Source organism: Haemaphysalis longicornis, unplaced genomic scaffold, assembly GCF_048455015.1.
Source record: "Haemaphysalis longicornis isolate Haplotype H1 unplaced genomic scaffold, Haemaphysalis longicornis Haplotype H1 scaffold_3, whole genome shotgun sequence".
Taxonomy (NCBI): domain Eukaryota; kingdom Metazoa; phylum Arthropoda; class Arachnida; order Ixodida; family Ixodidae; genus Haemaphysalis; species Haemaphysalis longicornis.
Genome location: NW_027526335.1, coordinates 69,356,734 through 69,369,388, shown reverse-complemented (window position 1 = coordinate 69,369,388; position 12,655 = coordinate 69,356,734). Strand labels below are relative to the sequence as shown.

Here is a 12,655-nt window from a genome sequence, read left to right as displayed (position 1 = left end):
GGCACAGAGAGAGAGAGAGAGAGAGAGAGAGAGAGAGAGAGAGAGAGAGAGAGAGAGAGAGAGAGAGAGAGAGAGAGAGAGAGAGAGAGAGAGAGAGAGAGAGAGAGAGAGAGAGAGAGAGAGAGAGAGAGAGAGAGATACCTTATTCTCCAAACAGCCCTCGTCCGGCCCGTCGTGCCACAGTCTCTTCATTAGGAAACGGCTGGTCCGTATAACTCCCAGATGTCCTGACTAACACGAAGGCAGTGGCCAGGAGTTCTTGCGTCGTCTTGACATCCACACCAGAATCCGGGTTCAACCAGTCCTCCCAGAAAGCGATGCGGGAACGTGGGTGTGCGCTAGGTCTGGCGGATGGCACTCCAGTAAAGGTGTCGTACTGATGGGTATACGGGCAGTTGGGTGTAGGGCAAGTAGGACGCGAGAGGATGACATGTATGTAGTGGGTACGGGGTGGAGTGACAAGAGAGGTGGTTTGTTCTTTCCGGACAGGAGGCAATAAGTAACCAGTGTGGTGATGCCTTGCTTCGCAGCGCCTGCAGAGGGCAGACGTCACCTGTCCACAAATCCGCCAAATCGAGGCCAAGATGACGATCAAGGAGAATATGATAACCGCGTCGAAGTACGTCACGCCGAATGTACGGCTTCTGCCTCTCAAGATGCACATGTTCTTCTACTTTGGAGGTGAGTGTCGCTTTTACTTGGCGTTCCTTCGCGTCGCGATAAGTCGGCGGAAAGCGCTTTGCAGCGAAGCCGACTTTCTCGCCAATGCCCCATGGCTCAATGAATCTTGGAGGACTGGGAAATAACTTCATGATGCCTTATCTCTGGCGGCGTCTTCGGCCCTTTGTACGCCCCACTGTTGGATGTCAGGTTTAAAGTTGTTCCTCCTCCTCCTCCTTTATTGATCCTTACTAGTGCTAACAAATGTGACTTCTGAATTGCTGTTTTTGTCTCTGTATACTAGGGCACTCCCATACCACGTGGGTGTGCCCAGCTTGTAAGCTCAAATTTAATTTGCGTGTCATAGTTCACCATGGAATTAACTAATTTAACCGGAAGCAAATTGTAAAGTGAACATTTTGGTGGCCAGTTCGGCAAGTTCATGCGTTCGTGCCTTGTTTTTGTGCAACATAAGTAGCTCTTTCCTTGTGTGGGATTGACCTGTTTCTAAAATTTTATCCTGGAGCTTATTACAAATATTTAATACCAAACGTATTTTTTTTAAATCTAGTGATGGTTGCATAATCCGGAGTGTTCTAATATAGTGGAAACATCACGGGCCCTTGCACAAGCATTGGACCTGTAGATTGTAAAAGAATAACACATTTTTGAACGATGTAGTGAGCGATTAATTCTGTATCCTGAATTAAAAAGAAACAAATTGGGGTTCTAGCCTCTGAGTAAAAAAAAAAAAACCGCTTAGCCTTTTCAATGCCGAGCAAAGATTAGGCGATAAAATTAGACCTAAGTTTTTTTTTTTTACCTTGGTTTGTTTTTATGTCTACGGCCTTTTTACCGGGTCGGTTTGGATGCGGCATTGTAAGCGACAATGCGATACAGCTTCACCTTTGACGCCGTCGCTTCTCCAATTGTAAACTCTAGCAAAAGGAAGGCTTGTAGTCGTTGGTAGCATGTCATGCACTTATTACATATTCCAGCACCAAGAGATCTCGGAAATAATTTTGTTTGGCCAGTTCGAAGGGCCCATTTGGTATCGGTGAAATGGAGACGCCGACGCAAGTGAACGATTTCCAGTGAGTTGTAGCCCGACAGCAAATTGTTAACAGCAGCCCATGTAACGTATTCAAGTACTAAAATGATGAAATGATGAAGTTGGCAAGCAGATTAACACGTGATAGGGCTTGCCATTAGCCTTAAAAGAGCTTAAAATGTTCTCTTTCGTTCTTTTTCCGTTCCCAGCGGTGGTAGGCGTGATGCCCTTCACGACCCTCATAGCCAAGCAGCTGGGAATATCGGCGGCACATGTGGGTCTCGTGAACACGACCCTCCTGTTTCTGTCCATCGTCATGCGGTTCGCCATCGGCACACTCACGGACAAGGTGCAGCAGCTCAAGGTTGTCCTCATAGCCGTAATCAGCGTCGAGAGCCTCTTCCACTTTCTGATCATATTCGTGCCGCCCATCGAGCACCTGTCGCTCGACATGAACGTGGCGTCGCTCGACATAGCCTTCCAGGACAACGCCTCTCTCCTCTGCTTTTCCCAAGCTTCCATCAGCGATTGCCGACCGCTCACGGGCGAGCCTTGCCACCTGCGCTGCGACTACGACGACGTGGTCTTCTCGAATGGCAGCAGCGGGGCCGTCACGCCCAAGGAGATCGAGTACCCCTTCAACTCCAGCCTGATGTGCCACCGGTCCAGGTGGTGCCTGCTGGCGGACGACTTGGCTCCCAGTAATGCCTCTTTCTTGGATGCAAATGCGTCTTGCGTGGTCACTTGCCCTTCGGTTCGGCAGCCGAACACGCTGCAGACGTCCACTTTCTGGCTGTTCGTCATCTTCCGCGTGGTTGGCGGCATAGCGTTTGGCGTGGGCATCTCGCTGGCAGACGCTGCCGCGTACGCGATACTGCTGGACCGCAAGCAGGACTACGGCAAGCAGCGGCTCTGGGGCACCATCGGCTGGGGCGGGCTGGCGCCACTCATCGGCTACCTGAACGAGTTGGCGACGGGTGGCAGCGCGTTCATCAACTATAGCCCGGGATTCTACATGCTGGCCGCGTTCACGGTGCTGGATATGCTCAGCCTGTGCTTCCTGGACGTGCCGCGCTCCACGAGGTCCAGCCAGCTGCTCAAGGACGTGAGAAGCGTGCTGGGGAACGGGCGGGCGCTGTTCTTCACCTTCTCGGTGCTGAACATGGGCTTCCTGATGGGCTTCATCTGGAGCTACGCGCTGTGGTACCTGCAGGACCTGGGGGCCTCCCCCACTTTGCTGGGCGTCAATCTTGCCGTGCAGTGCTTCGGCGGTGAGGTGCCCGTGCTGTTCTTCTCGGGGTGGATCATCAAGCGCATCGGCTACGGCAACGCGGTCAGCCTGTCCATCGCGGGGCTCTGCCTTCGTCTCGCCGTGTACAGCTTCGGAACAGACGTGTGGGCCATGCTGCCCGTCGAGGTGACGCACGGCCTCTGCTTCGGCCTCTTCTACGCCGCCATGACGTCGTACGCGAGCACGGCTGCACCGCCTGGCACCGAGGCCACCATGCAGGGCATCCTGGGCGGCACCTTCGAGGGGCTCGGTTAGTGTGCCGTCGCACGCTTTTGCTTTACTCTGAGTGATTTAGTACTGGCTCTTTCCTCGTGCGACTAGTTTATCCACTGGCACCCTGTTGAGGGATGACGCGAAATCAATCAATCAATCAATCAATCAATCAATCAATCAATCAATCAATCAATCAATCAATCAATCAATCAATCAATCAATCAATCAATCAATCAATCAATCAATCAATCAATCAATCAATCAATCAATCAATCAATCAATCAATCAATCAATCAATCAATCACACTCACTCAATCACACTCACTCAATCAATCATTTAATCTTTCGGCCATCTAGTTCTTTGGGGCAATGTATTGGCTCACTGACATTTTTAATGTTAACGCTCAGATTTTTATTGTAAAAGTTATTAGAAACTCAAGGCTCGTTTACACCGCTACAGTCAACGTGCTTTTTGGGACCTGGAATTCGAGCCCAACTCTATGGTTGTTTACTGCGACGAATAAGGAAGTGGGAGGGGCATTTTGTAGTTGGAATTGCAACTTTGTTTCCTAAAAACCAGTCTACTCTTTTCCGCCTTTCTGCAGGAATAGCCTCCGGCACTGTCGTGGCGGGCCAGCTGTTCACCGAAGTGGGTGGCCGAAGAACGTGCTACATATTCTTTCTCTACAGCGTCGTCTTCCTGCTGTTCCACATTGCGATCCAGTTGTACTTCAGCATGAGGGACACTAAGCGCGGTAAGGACGCATGCTCATCGAGCTCTTCGTAGAATCGAGCAAAGCATTGGCCTCTGGGCCCATACTGGCAAAAAACAGCTTGCTGCACTGCCATCTTATGCTGCCCGCTGTTGCGTTGAAGTACGCTACGATTAACAACCGGTACTAATGTGATATATCGAAGAATTGAAAACTCATCCTTCAGCGACGCCCATCTTACAGCACAGTCTTGCGTGCCTGGTAGTCTCGGCGTTGGCTGAACTCTGAATGAAATCAACCTTAGACCTCGCGGATGCGCTCACACGGTGACTACGCAAATCACGACGGCTTTTTCTGCAGATTTTTCATCGCCCAGATTTTTCAGAGCTTTCATACCATTTGGAAGAACTAACACAACTTAGTTCTCGTCTGTCTAGTGAAGGTAGTAGCTGTCTAGTTAATATAGTGAAATCAGGCGTGGTCTGTAATGAACAGCGCTAACAACCGCTGGCGTCGCGCTAATATGTGACAGGTTGGAAATTTCTTCCTCTATACGACGCTGCATTCGAGAACAACGACCGGCATGCCACAGCTAGGAGCGGGGCTTCGATGGGCGTCTCAAATGCTCAGGTGTCCGTGAACACGGTTCGGGCTTCCGTGCCACATTCCACACACGTGCCACTTGACGCAAGGTCTTGAGTGACAGACGCAACGAGAGATGGGCGAAACCGTTTTTAGCGATTACCAACCCATCGTCTTAGCCTGAAAACTGCGGCGTGATTTTATAAAAATTTCACGTGTGTGGAATGTCTTTATCAGGTAGTGTTTGTAGGAGACGCGTTTGAAATTTTTCTTCAGCTAGTGTTTAAAGCGCGGTACATCTCTTTATTGCTTCAGGGAAGAGTCGGTCGCCCTTGCTTGGACACGAAAATCAATTACAAGCACTCGCTGCTTATCGGAACACGTGAAATAATTTAGGTCATTTTGTTTAAAAAGTGTCGCACTCACAAACTTCAGTCAGTTTTCGAAGCCTTTGACTGCTACCGTCTCCCTTCTATTAGGGGCGAAGCACCTTAGGGGCTCGGGCTGTCGGGGTCTCATGTCGTCGTCGTCTTTCGTCATGGTTTTCTCATGTGGTCGCTGTACTAAAACAGCGGGACACTCGTTTTCCAACGCCTCGCGCTAGAACGTAACGCGTACTAAAAAAAATTGCCCCCACCTCCCCGAAGGGAATCGTGAGGAAGTGCGAATGCATTTCTTGCGCCGAGAGTACACGGCGTAGTAATTCTGCCATCGCCTTGAGAGGCGCAGTACCGGCGAGGGGGAGCTGTCAGGCGAGGGGAGAGGCGCGCGCCGAGGGTGAGTGCAAACCTAACGGGGGGAGAGGCGCGCCAGCTGCAGAGCATGTGACGTCACGGCGCGAGGAGAGGGGGAGCAGACGCAAAGGCGCCAGCGCGCGGTCACGTGGGAGTGTGACGTCACGGCGCGAGGAGCGGTGCGGGAGCCGGCGCGGGCGCGCGCAGCCACGGCGCGGGAGGCGGAGCGCGCGCGGGTCACGTGGGGTGTGACGTCGCTGCGCCGTTGCTACAGACGCTCCTCTCCGCTCCTCGCGCCGTTGCTAGGGGAGAGGAGGAGGAGCAATGCGGACGGCGGAAGGTTCGGGGTCGCTTATAAAGTGCATCGCACTTAAAACACACCGAGACATTCGTTTTCCAACGCCTCGCGCTAGAACGCTTCATTTCCACGGGCAAAAACGCGCAGTGAAAGAGCACACCTGGACACTCGCTTTTCGTTCGCGCTTGCTTGCTTGCTTCTATCCCACTCCGTACTCGCTTTAACTTCAAAATTTGCAGTTCTTTATTTCGAATTTCACTTCTCCTTCGTCTTCGTAATTGGGATGTCGCGTGCATCAGCACGCGCCGTGCGGCTTTATTGTTAATACCTTGGGTGGACTCGGTGCAGACTGAACATCTCACCAAATCATCTCAATCTTGCGTCACAATGCGCCGAAAAAGGTAGCCCCGTCTTCTGCTGCTGCTATATATGGCTAAAAAAGACGACGGGGGTACGCGGAGGTACATCGTCCGTCCACTCTCTTCAGACAGCTTTGGCTTTCGCTGCAGCGCGGATGAAACAGAACATGGCAGTTCCAAAATCAACGAGTTCTCCGCATGTTTACCTCAGCGGATTCAGTTAAGCTGTCGTGCTGCTTCGTAGTCTTAACATCTCTGGGCTTTGGCCTCAAACCTGTCCACGTGGTCTTTCATGCTTGATCGGAGTCTGCTGCCCTGTCTCCTGCTCGCTTTGACCCATTGAGTGGTCGAATGGATGGCCTTTCATGTTTATAACAGTTTAAAGTATTGAGCACAAAGCCTCGATCTAACACAACGTTATCGTACCGCGTGACTTAAGTCTTGTTCCAGCGAAAAATCTTTTTGCGCGTGTCTCGGAATTCCTCGCGCGCAACTAAGTTTTGCAGGTATAGATTGTATTCACTGGCGAGGCACGCATGCAGGCAACCATGTGAGTGCGCCGTCACTGTTTATGTCGGGCTCCGCGGGATGGCGGTACTTGTCCGTGCTGAGCGTATGATGTGGGTTGAACGTTCCAAACTCTACCCAAGTGAACGAAAAGTAATGCCTTGATAACACCACGTTTCAGAATAGGGTTGAAACGGAGCAGACGACGCACGGCGGTGCACAAGCCGCGCCATATCCGTAGCGCTTCGGCCATATCCGTGGCCGTTTCCGGTGTTTCCGAGCGAAGAAATTGACAGCTAAACTTTTCGGTGACTACCATCTATTGAACCAGCCGCGTTAGTGTTTTGGCGGAGGTCAGAAGAAAGAGCAAAGCAGAGTTACACGCAGCGAAAGTCGAAAGATTTTTAAATATTGATGCGATGAAATTGACAGCTAAAATGCATCGTCATTAGCCCCTCATTATGATGGGTATACAGGTCAGACGCATTGCAAGTGCGCATGACTCTCACGAGCATGCTCTGCTACCAGATTGGATTCCTGGCTACGGAGGATGATTTTCTGAATGCCGCATATATATAACTCATAAACGGTTTAAATCGCTACTAGTAGTAGCCACATTTGGGGAGCGGGATTCCTACAGCCTCTCCAGATCACCTGAACGCCGCTTCTGTAGTTGTAATAAAAGACTATAATGAGGACGAGGAGAATAAACATTTAGTTGAGCAGTCAATGTTGTTGGGTTGACCACCAGGTGGGGGCCTCCTTAGTCCAGGAAGCCCTGGGTCTTGGCGGCCTGTCTCGCCCGGTCTACCAGATGTTGTTGGTGATCCGGATTGGAGCTGGTCAACCGACCCTCCCACTGCTGAAAAGAGGGATTTTTGTTTGGTGCTAGGGATGGTTTGTGGCGGCACTCCCATACCATGTGGTAGAGAGTGCATTGAGTGTAGTAATGTACCATGTGAGAATGTGTTAGCTTGTAGCTGTCTGTAGATGACCGTGTCTTCGCGAGACATGTAGAGATGTGGAGGCGGAAAGGTTCTTCTTCCCAAGCGGTAGTGGGCCAAGATGCCACTGTACCTTCTGGGGATTATTTCTCCGTTGGGCTTATGGAAGGACTGGCTGGCATCCCAGAAGGAGACGCCCGTGGAGTATGAGCTCGGGCTGCGGCATGAGCCGCCTCATTCCCTTCCAGTGATGAGTGAGCCGGTGTCGATATGATGAAAATTTCGGGTAAGTCAGGGTGGGCCGATAAAATTTTTGCTGCTGTTGAAATGCGTCCAATTGGAAAGTTTCGACACGCCGTCTGGGAGTCTGATAGGATGGGATGACCACGCATGCCCACGCACGCATGCGTGGGCATGGGTGCGTGTATGCGTGGGATTCCCACGGGCACGCATAGGATGAGATGCCCATGGACACGCATAGGATGGGATGCCCACGCATGCGTGCGTGTGTGCGTGGGCGAAATGTGTGTGTGTGTGTGTGTGTGTGTGTGTGTGTGTGTGTGTGTGTGTGTGTGTGTGTGTGTGTGTGTGTGCGTGCGTGCGCGCGCGCGCGTTAGAGAGAGAGAGAGAGAGAGAGAGAGAGAGAGAGAGAGAGAGAGAGAGAGAGAGAGAGAGAGAGAGAGAGAGAGAGAGAGAGAGAGAGAGAGAGAGAGAGAGAGAGAGAGAGAGAGAGAGAGAGTCTTCGCACTATTGCAATGAAAAAGTGAAAGTGCGCGTCCTCCGCCTTTGCACCGCTGCAGCTGCCGTGTTGGCCGCTACGAAGCCACAGGAACTGGATCCCGACAAGGAACCCGTGCTGCTTCTGGCCAACCCGCCGCCAGAGGAGGGCGCGTTTGTTAACTGCAACGACGGGGACGAGAACGTCTGAGGCCGGAGAGGGCGCAGCGAGCCGGGCTCGCTTGTCCTTCCTTCATGAAGCCGCCGTCACCCCCTTTTCAAACGACCTCCCCTTACTACTCCGACGAGTGTCCAGATCCTTGGGAAAGTTTCCTGTTGCCACCTGGTTGGTTACGTGGGGGAAGGACGGTGGCACCTTCGCGGCGCCGCCGAACTGTTGGTGTGCTTGTGTGTAGGAAATGTACTGTGGAGCGCTATTTACGCATTTTTTGTTGCCTATGAATATAATTCGAAAACATATCAAGCATCGCCGATAGACGCTGCATAGCTGGCTTTTCGAAAACTGCGGGATTATCTTTGTTTTAAAGCCGCTGTGTCGGTGGCAGCCAGTTTTTTAATACGGTGGTATGCTTTAAGAATAAATTAACAAATTTTACAGGGATAGGTTGGCTGTCGTCTCGCGGTCGAACGCAAGAAGGGAGCGGCGGTAGTCAATTGATGAGAAGCGTGTCGGTAAGAAGCGGAAGTAAGATCGACGCGGAAATCTTCGCATACCTCTAATCTTCGTGAGCTCTCTCGCCGTACCTACGTACTATTTTTTTAATTGTAGGCTGCAATGTGAGACTGGTAATCGGGATGTGCCACTCCTTGTTAAATTTTCGGCCAGCCGGCCACCGTGAGCGTATACACTTTCCTGATACACTGTCCAAGTTCCACGCGGCTCGAAGCTATTTAGTTTTGTATTGTTCATAGTACAAACAGCGTTATGTTATTGATGCCTCTGTATCATCGGACTGTACTATGGTTCAAAGATACCGGTTCCTCGGGGCGCAGCTTACGGCATACGGGCTCCAACTATGATCTCACGTTGACTCTGCGAGGGCCTTAGTGACTATGTAGTTTACGGATCCGTAAAAATGAGAAATAGGCAACAGTGCTCGCGAGAACTGTGTAGTTGCCGTCTAGTATATCTGTATTACTTTATACATAGCGGCGACAAAATATGAATGCGTGTTGTGAATAAGTTTCTCACGTCGCCCAAAGCATGATTTTATGCGCTGAGTGCGAGCTGAAATGAAATGTCGTGTATTGTTTGCCTTCGTTATTTAATATTGCCCTGTCATCCGCACTTACTCCGTTGAATTTTTTAATGAAGGACTAAACTACTATTTTTTGTTGCTGCTTTCTATAAACTTGCAAATACGACAAGACATAGTTCTTAATGTGGAATTTTGATCGTTATGCCTGTTTCTAAAGCATGGTACGTAAATGGGCACGTTTTGTGTATTTTCTTGTCAGCTTTGTCCGCAATACTTTTCTCTTCTTGGGTGACTTTTGTATACTGAAGACAATCTTTGGTGTATGTGCATCCAGAAACGGAATTGTTTTTGCTCTTTGTCACTCTTATATGTCATGCGGTGTCCCAAGGCTCGGAAAAACACTGATGTGGATGGACTCGGCGATGTCTTGTCTGCTGTTATCTGGGCTTCATTGTACAGAACAAGCCATGCAATTCATTATCTCGCATAGCAGAAGTCTGCATCCCTAGTTTATCGGTAACAGCTGGCAGAAAAAAAAATGTCGTGCGCCGTTCGCGGCCGTCGCACTAATCATACCGCAATCATGTCACACTGGTTTGCAATGTATTTTCATGCTACCTCAGCTTCCGAAAATTTTGATTTTCACCCTCTGAGTGGTTATTATCGGCTTCTTATCTTTTCATGCTCAGGTTTACAGGCCGATTGTTCTACCAGTCAGCTAATTTTAGCCGTGAAGGCTTCGAGTGTGTCGTCATAGACGACGTCGAGGAATACGCGGGGAGGCTGGTGCGATAAAACGGACACTTTCGAGCGCACTTCTGTTGTAAAAAACGTGTTTAAATAGCCAAAGCAAAAAAAAAAAATCTGGGAACATGGGTTGCGCATTGTATAGTTTAGGAATTCGAAGCCCCCCAACCTGGAGAAAACACACGCGAAGGAAAATTCGGCTTCCACTTGAAATGCAGCAGTCATACTGCTACCCATTGCAGCTATGCACCTTTCTAAAAAAAACTGCGCAGTTAAAAAATTTCTCCTGGCTTGGAATTCGAAGCCGGTACCACTCCCTTACCCACAAAGTTCGCCAGGAAACTAGTCGTTTGTAGGTGTCTGTCAAATTTTTTCATGCTGAAACTTTCTGCACTTCTCCCTCCTTTCAACTTTTCGATGTGATCGATATGAATTGAGCTTTAGTAATGATTCGCTAGACCATCATTGGCTTCTCTTGTTTCGCACCAATCAGTGTGAAGCACGAGGGGTTTTGCAAGAGCACGGTATCCCTGTTGTTAGCCAGAGTGTCAAGAAGGCTTCTGATAGTGTGCTACATCTTTCGCATCTGCACATTTTACACTTGCAAACATTCGTTGGGCATAGGGCTCGACTGGTCTAGTGTAGCTCCCACGGGGCACATATATATGCTATCTGCTGAGTTAACGCTCATGCTGCTCAAGCGTTAGTTCCGCTGTAGGCTGGTACATTTCGTGCGAGAATAAGTTTGTCGCACCTGCGGGGGAACATTTTAAGCATTTTTTATCATTCTAGTTAACCGAGAGTAATCGACAGATGAGTTTAGGTCGACGGGCTTTTGTTAGATGCTGCTTCAGCTATTGCAGAAATATTTCTACAGGTTGCCCAGCCCTGATGAGACTAGTAGAACGCAGTGTGTAGACCGGAATGTAGGGCTATTGAATGAAGATTCATTAAAAAAAGCCCTACGGAAAGACCAAGGCAAGAAACAACTGATTACCAAAAGCCTTTGTGTTATTCACATATGTGTAGTTTTTACCTGATTAAGCCTTATCTCAGTGCCACTGAATGTTGAGGGCAATTATACAGCAGAAAGGGGGACACTTTTACTGTCTCCGGGCGAGAAAACAGGATTGTCTTAGGTTTGATTTCTCTGTTGTCATCAGTAAGCGAAGCCACAACGTGGAAAGAGGTATAAAGTTTAAGCAAAATAAAATGTGAAATTTTGTTCAGAAAGAAATTTCCTCGCGTGGCTCATTCATCAGGTTTTTTTGTCGAGCATGTAGGTCTAGTAAACGTTTCCGAACGACGCCATTATTTAAGCTCTCAATGTATAAATATAAAGATAGGTTACGAAATTTAGGTGTTAGAACAATGCATTTTTTTGTGTGCTTTTTGTTTTTGCATAGGACGCGGATAAAAATTATGCACATTGGCAGTATTGTGTAACTTAGTTCAGGCTTATGAAGCTTTCATTACTTTGAAATATCGCGGAATTTTGCTTCCTCCCAAATTCTATTTTCCTGAAATATTTTTGAAAAGCTGCGCGCGAGAAGTCCAAGACCGCGTCGTAAAAGACAAAGTGGCTATGTTGTTGCTATTTTGTGTCTCTAATAGCGCCCTTTTTTCACTTGGTCAACTTCGTGCATGATTCGTATGCGAAGCTACCCAGGAGCTTTCCACGTTCAAGAGTTCATTTTCCTTCGTACGCGCGTGCAAAACGGCCGCTGTTGTAGGTTGTAACAATATGGCGTGGTTATACAGAACGGATTGTTGCATGTCATGTATATGTGAGCAACTACAGCAAAGTATGTAAAGAGTTGTGTTTATACTTTTAGATGTGACTTGAAGCTACGGTAAAGGGAAGTGTTTGGTTTTGAGTGAATTGTACAGTTAGAGCTGAGCTGGAAGAAACAATTCGGGATTTGTATATAATAAACTTTTTTTATGATTATTTTTTATCCATGGTGTTGTGGTTTTCGCCTCACTGCTTTTCCATACCTTCCACAGGGTGTCATTCCGAGGGCGAAACAAGTAAAATACGGTGGTTGTTTGGCAATTAAATGCTGGCATATACGTGAAATTTTCGCCTAAGCCAACTAAAACACAGCAAAACCTTGCATTTTCTTTGAAATCATGTCAAACGTCCTATGTCAGCCGTTGAAAAATACTGCTGCAAACGAAACCTCCAATTTTTTCCCGAAAGCACAAAGGGACTGCTGTTGGCGATAAATCGGGGAAGTCTCGGTGACGTGACTTCTTATGATCTTATGACTGATCTTATGACTGTGCCGAAAGATATGCCAAATTGTGCCAGCAGCGTGTTTTTTACTCGCAACCAAACACGACATAGCGACAAGCCGCTTTCTACGCTGACGGTCGACGAAATCTCTTAAGCTGCTGTATCCCTAAATGTGTGAGTTCACCCCATTCCTTTCTCGTGCTTTTGATTCTCCCGCCTTCGTTCCCTCTGTATACGACAACCTAGATCCTCTCCAGTGAAGCCGGCTTCTCACCCTCCTTCACCGTTTATAAATCGCCTTCGACTGTCAACAAACACCTTCAGGCAGTACACACACATGCCATCACTCATAGATATGACATTGGTTCCCATCCACCTTT

At 48.9% G+C, this 12,655-nt stretch overlaps 1 protein-coding gene across 1 annotated transcript in view; it reads left to right on the top strand.

The window, feature by feature from the left end:
• Nucleotides 1–11,998, top strand: part of LOC144174585 (major facilitator superfamily domain-containing protein 6-like) — a 30,535-nt gene extending 18,537 nt beyond the window's left edge. The window contains exons 2-5 of the mRNA XM_077703358.1: nucleotides 531–681; nucleotides 1,921–3,252; nucleotides 3,821–3,970; nucleotides 8,153–11,998. Coding sequence (XP_077559484.1) covers nucleotides 585–681; nucleotides 1,921–3,252; nucleotides 3,821–3,970; nucleotides 8,153–8,280 — 1,707 coding nt within the window. The 5' untranslated portion in view covers nucleotides 531–584 and the 3' untranslated portion in view covers nucleotides 8,281–11,998. The remainder of the gene's footprint in view (nucleotides 1–530; nucleotides 682–1,920; nucleotides 3,253–3,820; nucleotides 3,971–8,152) is intronic.
• Nucleotides 11,999–12,655: the final 657 nt, after the last annotated feature.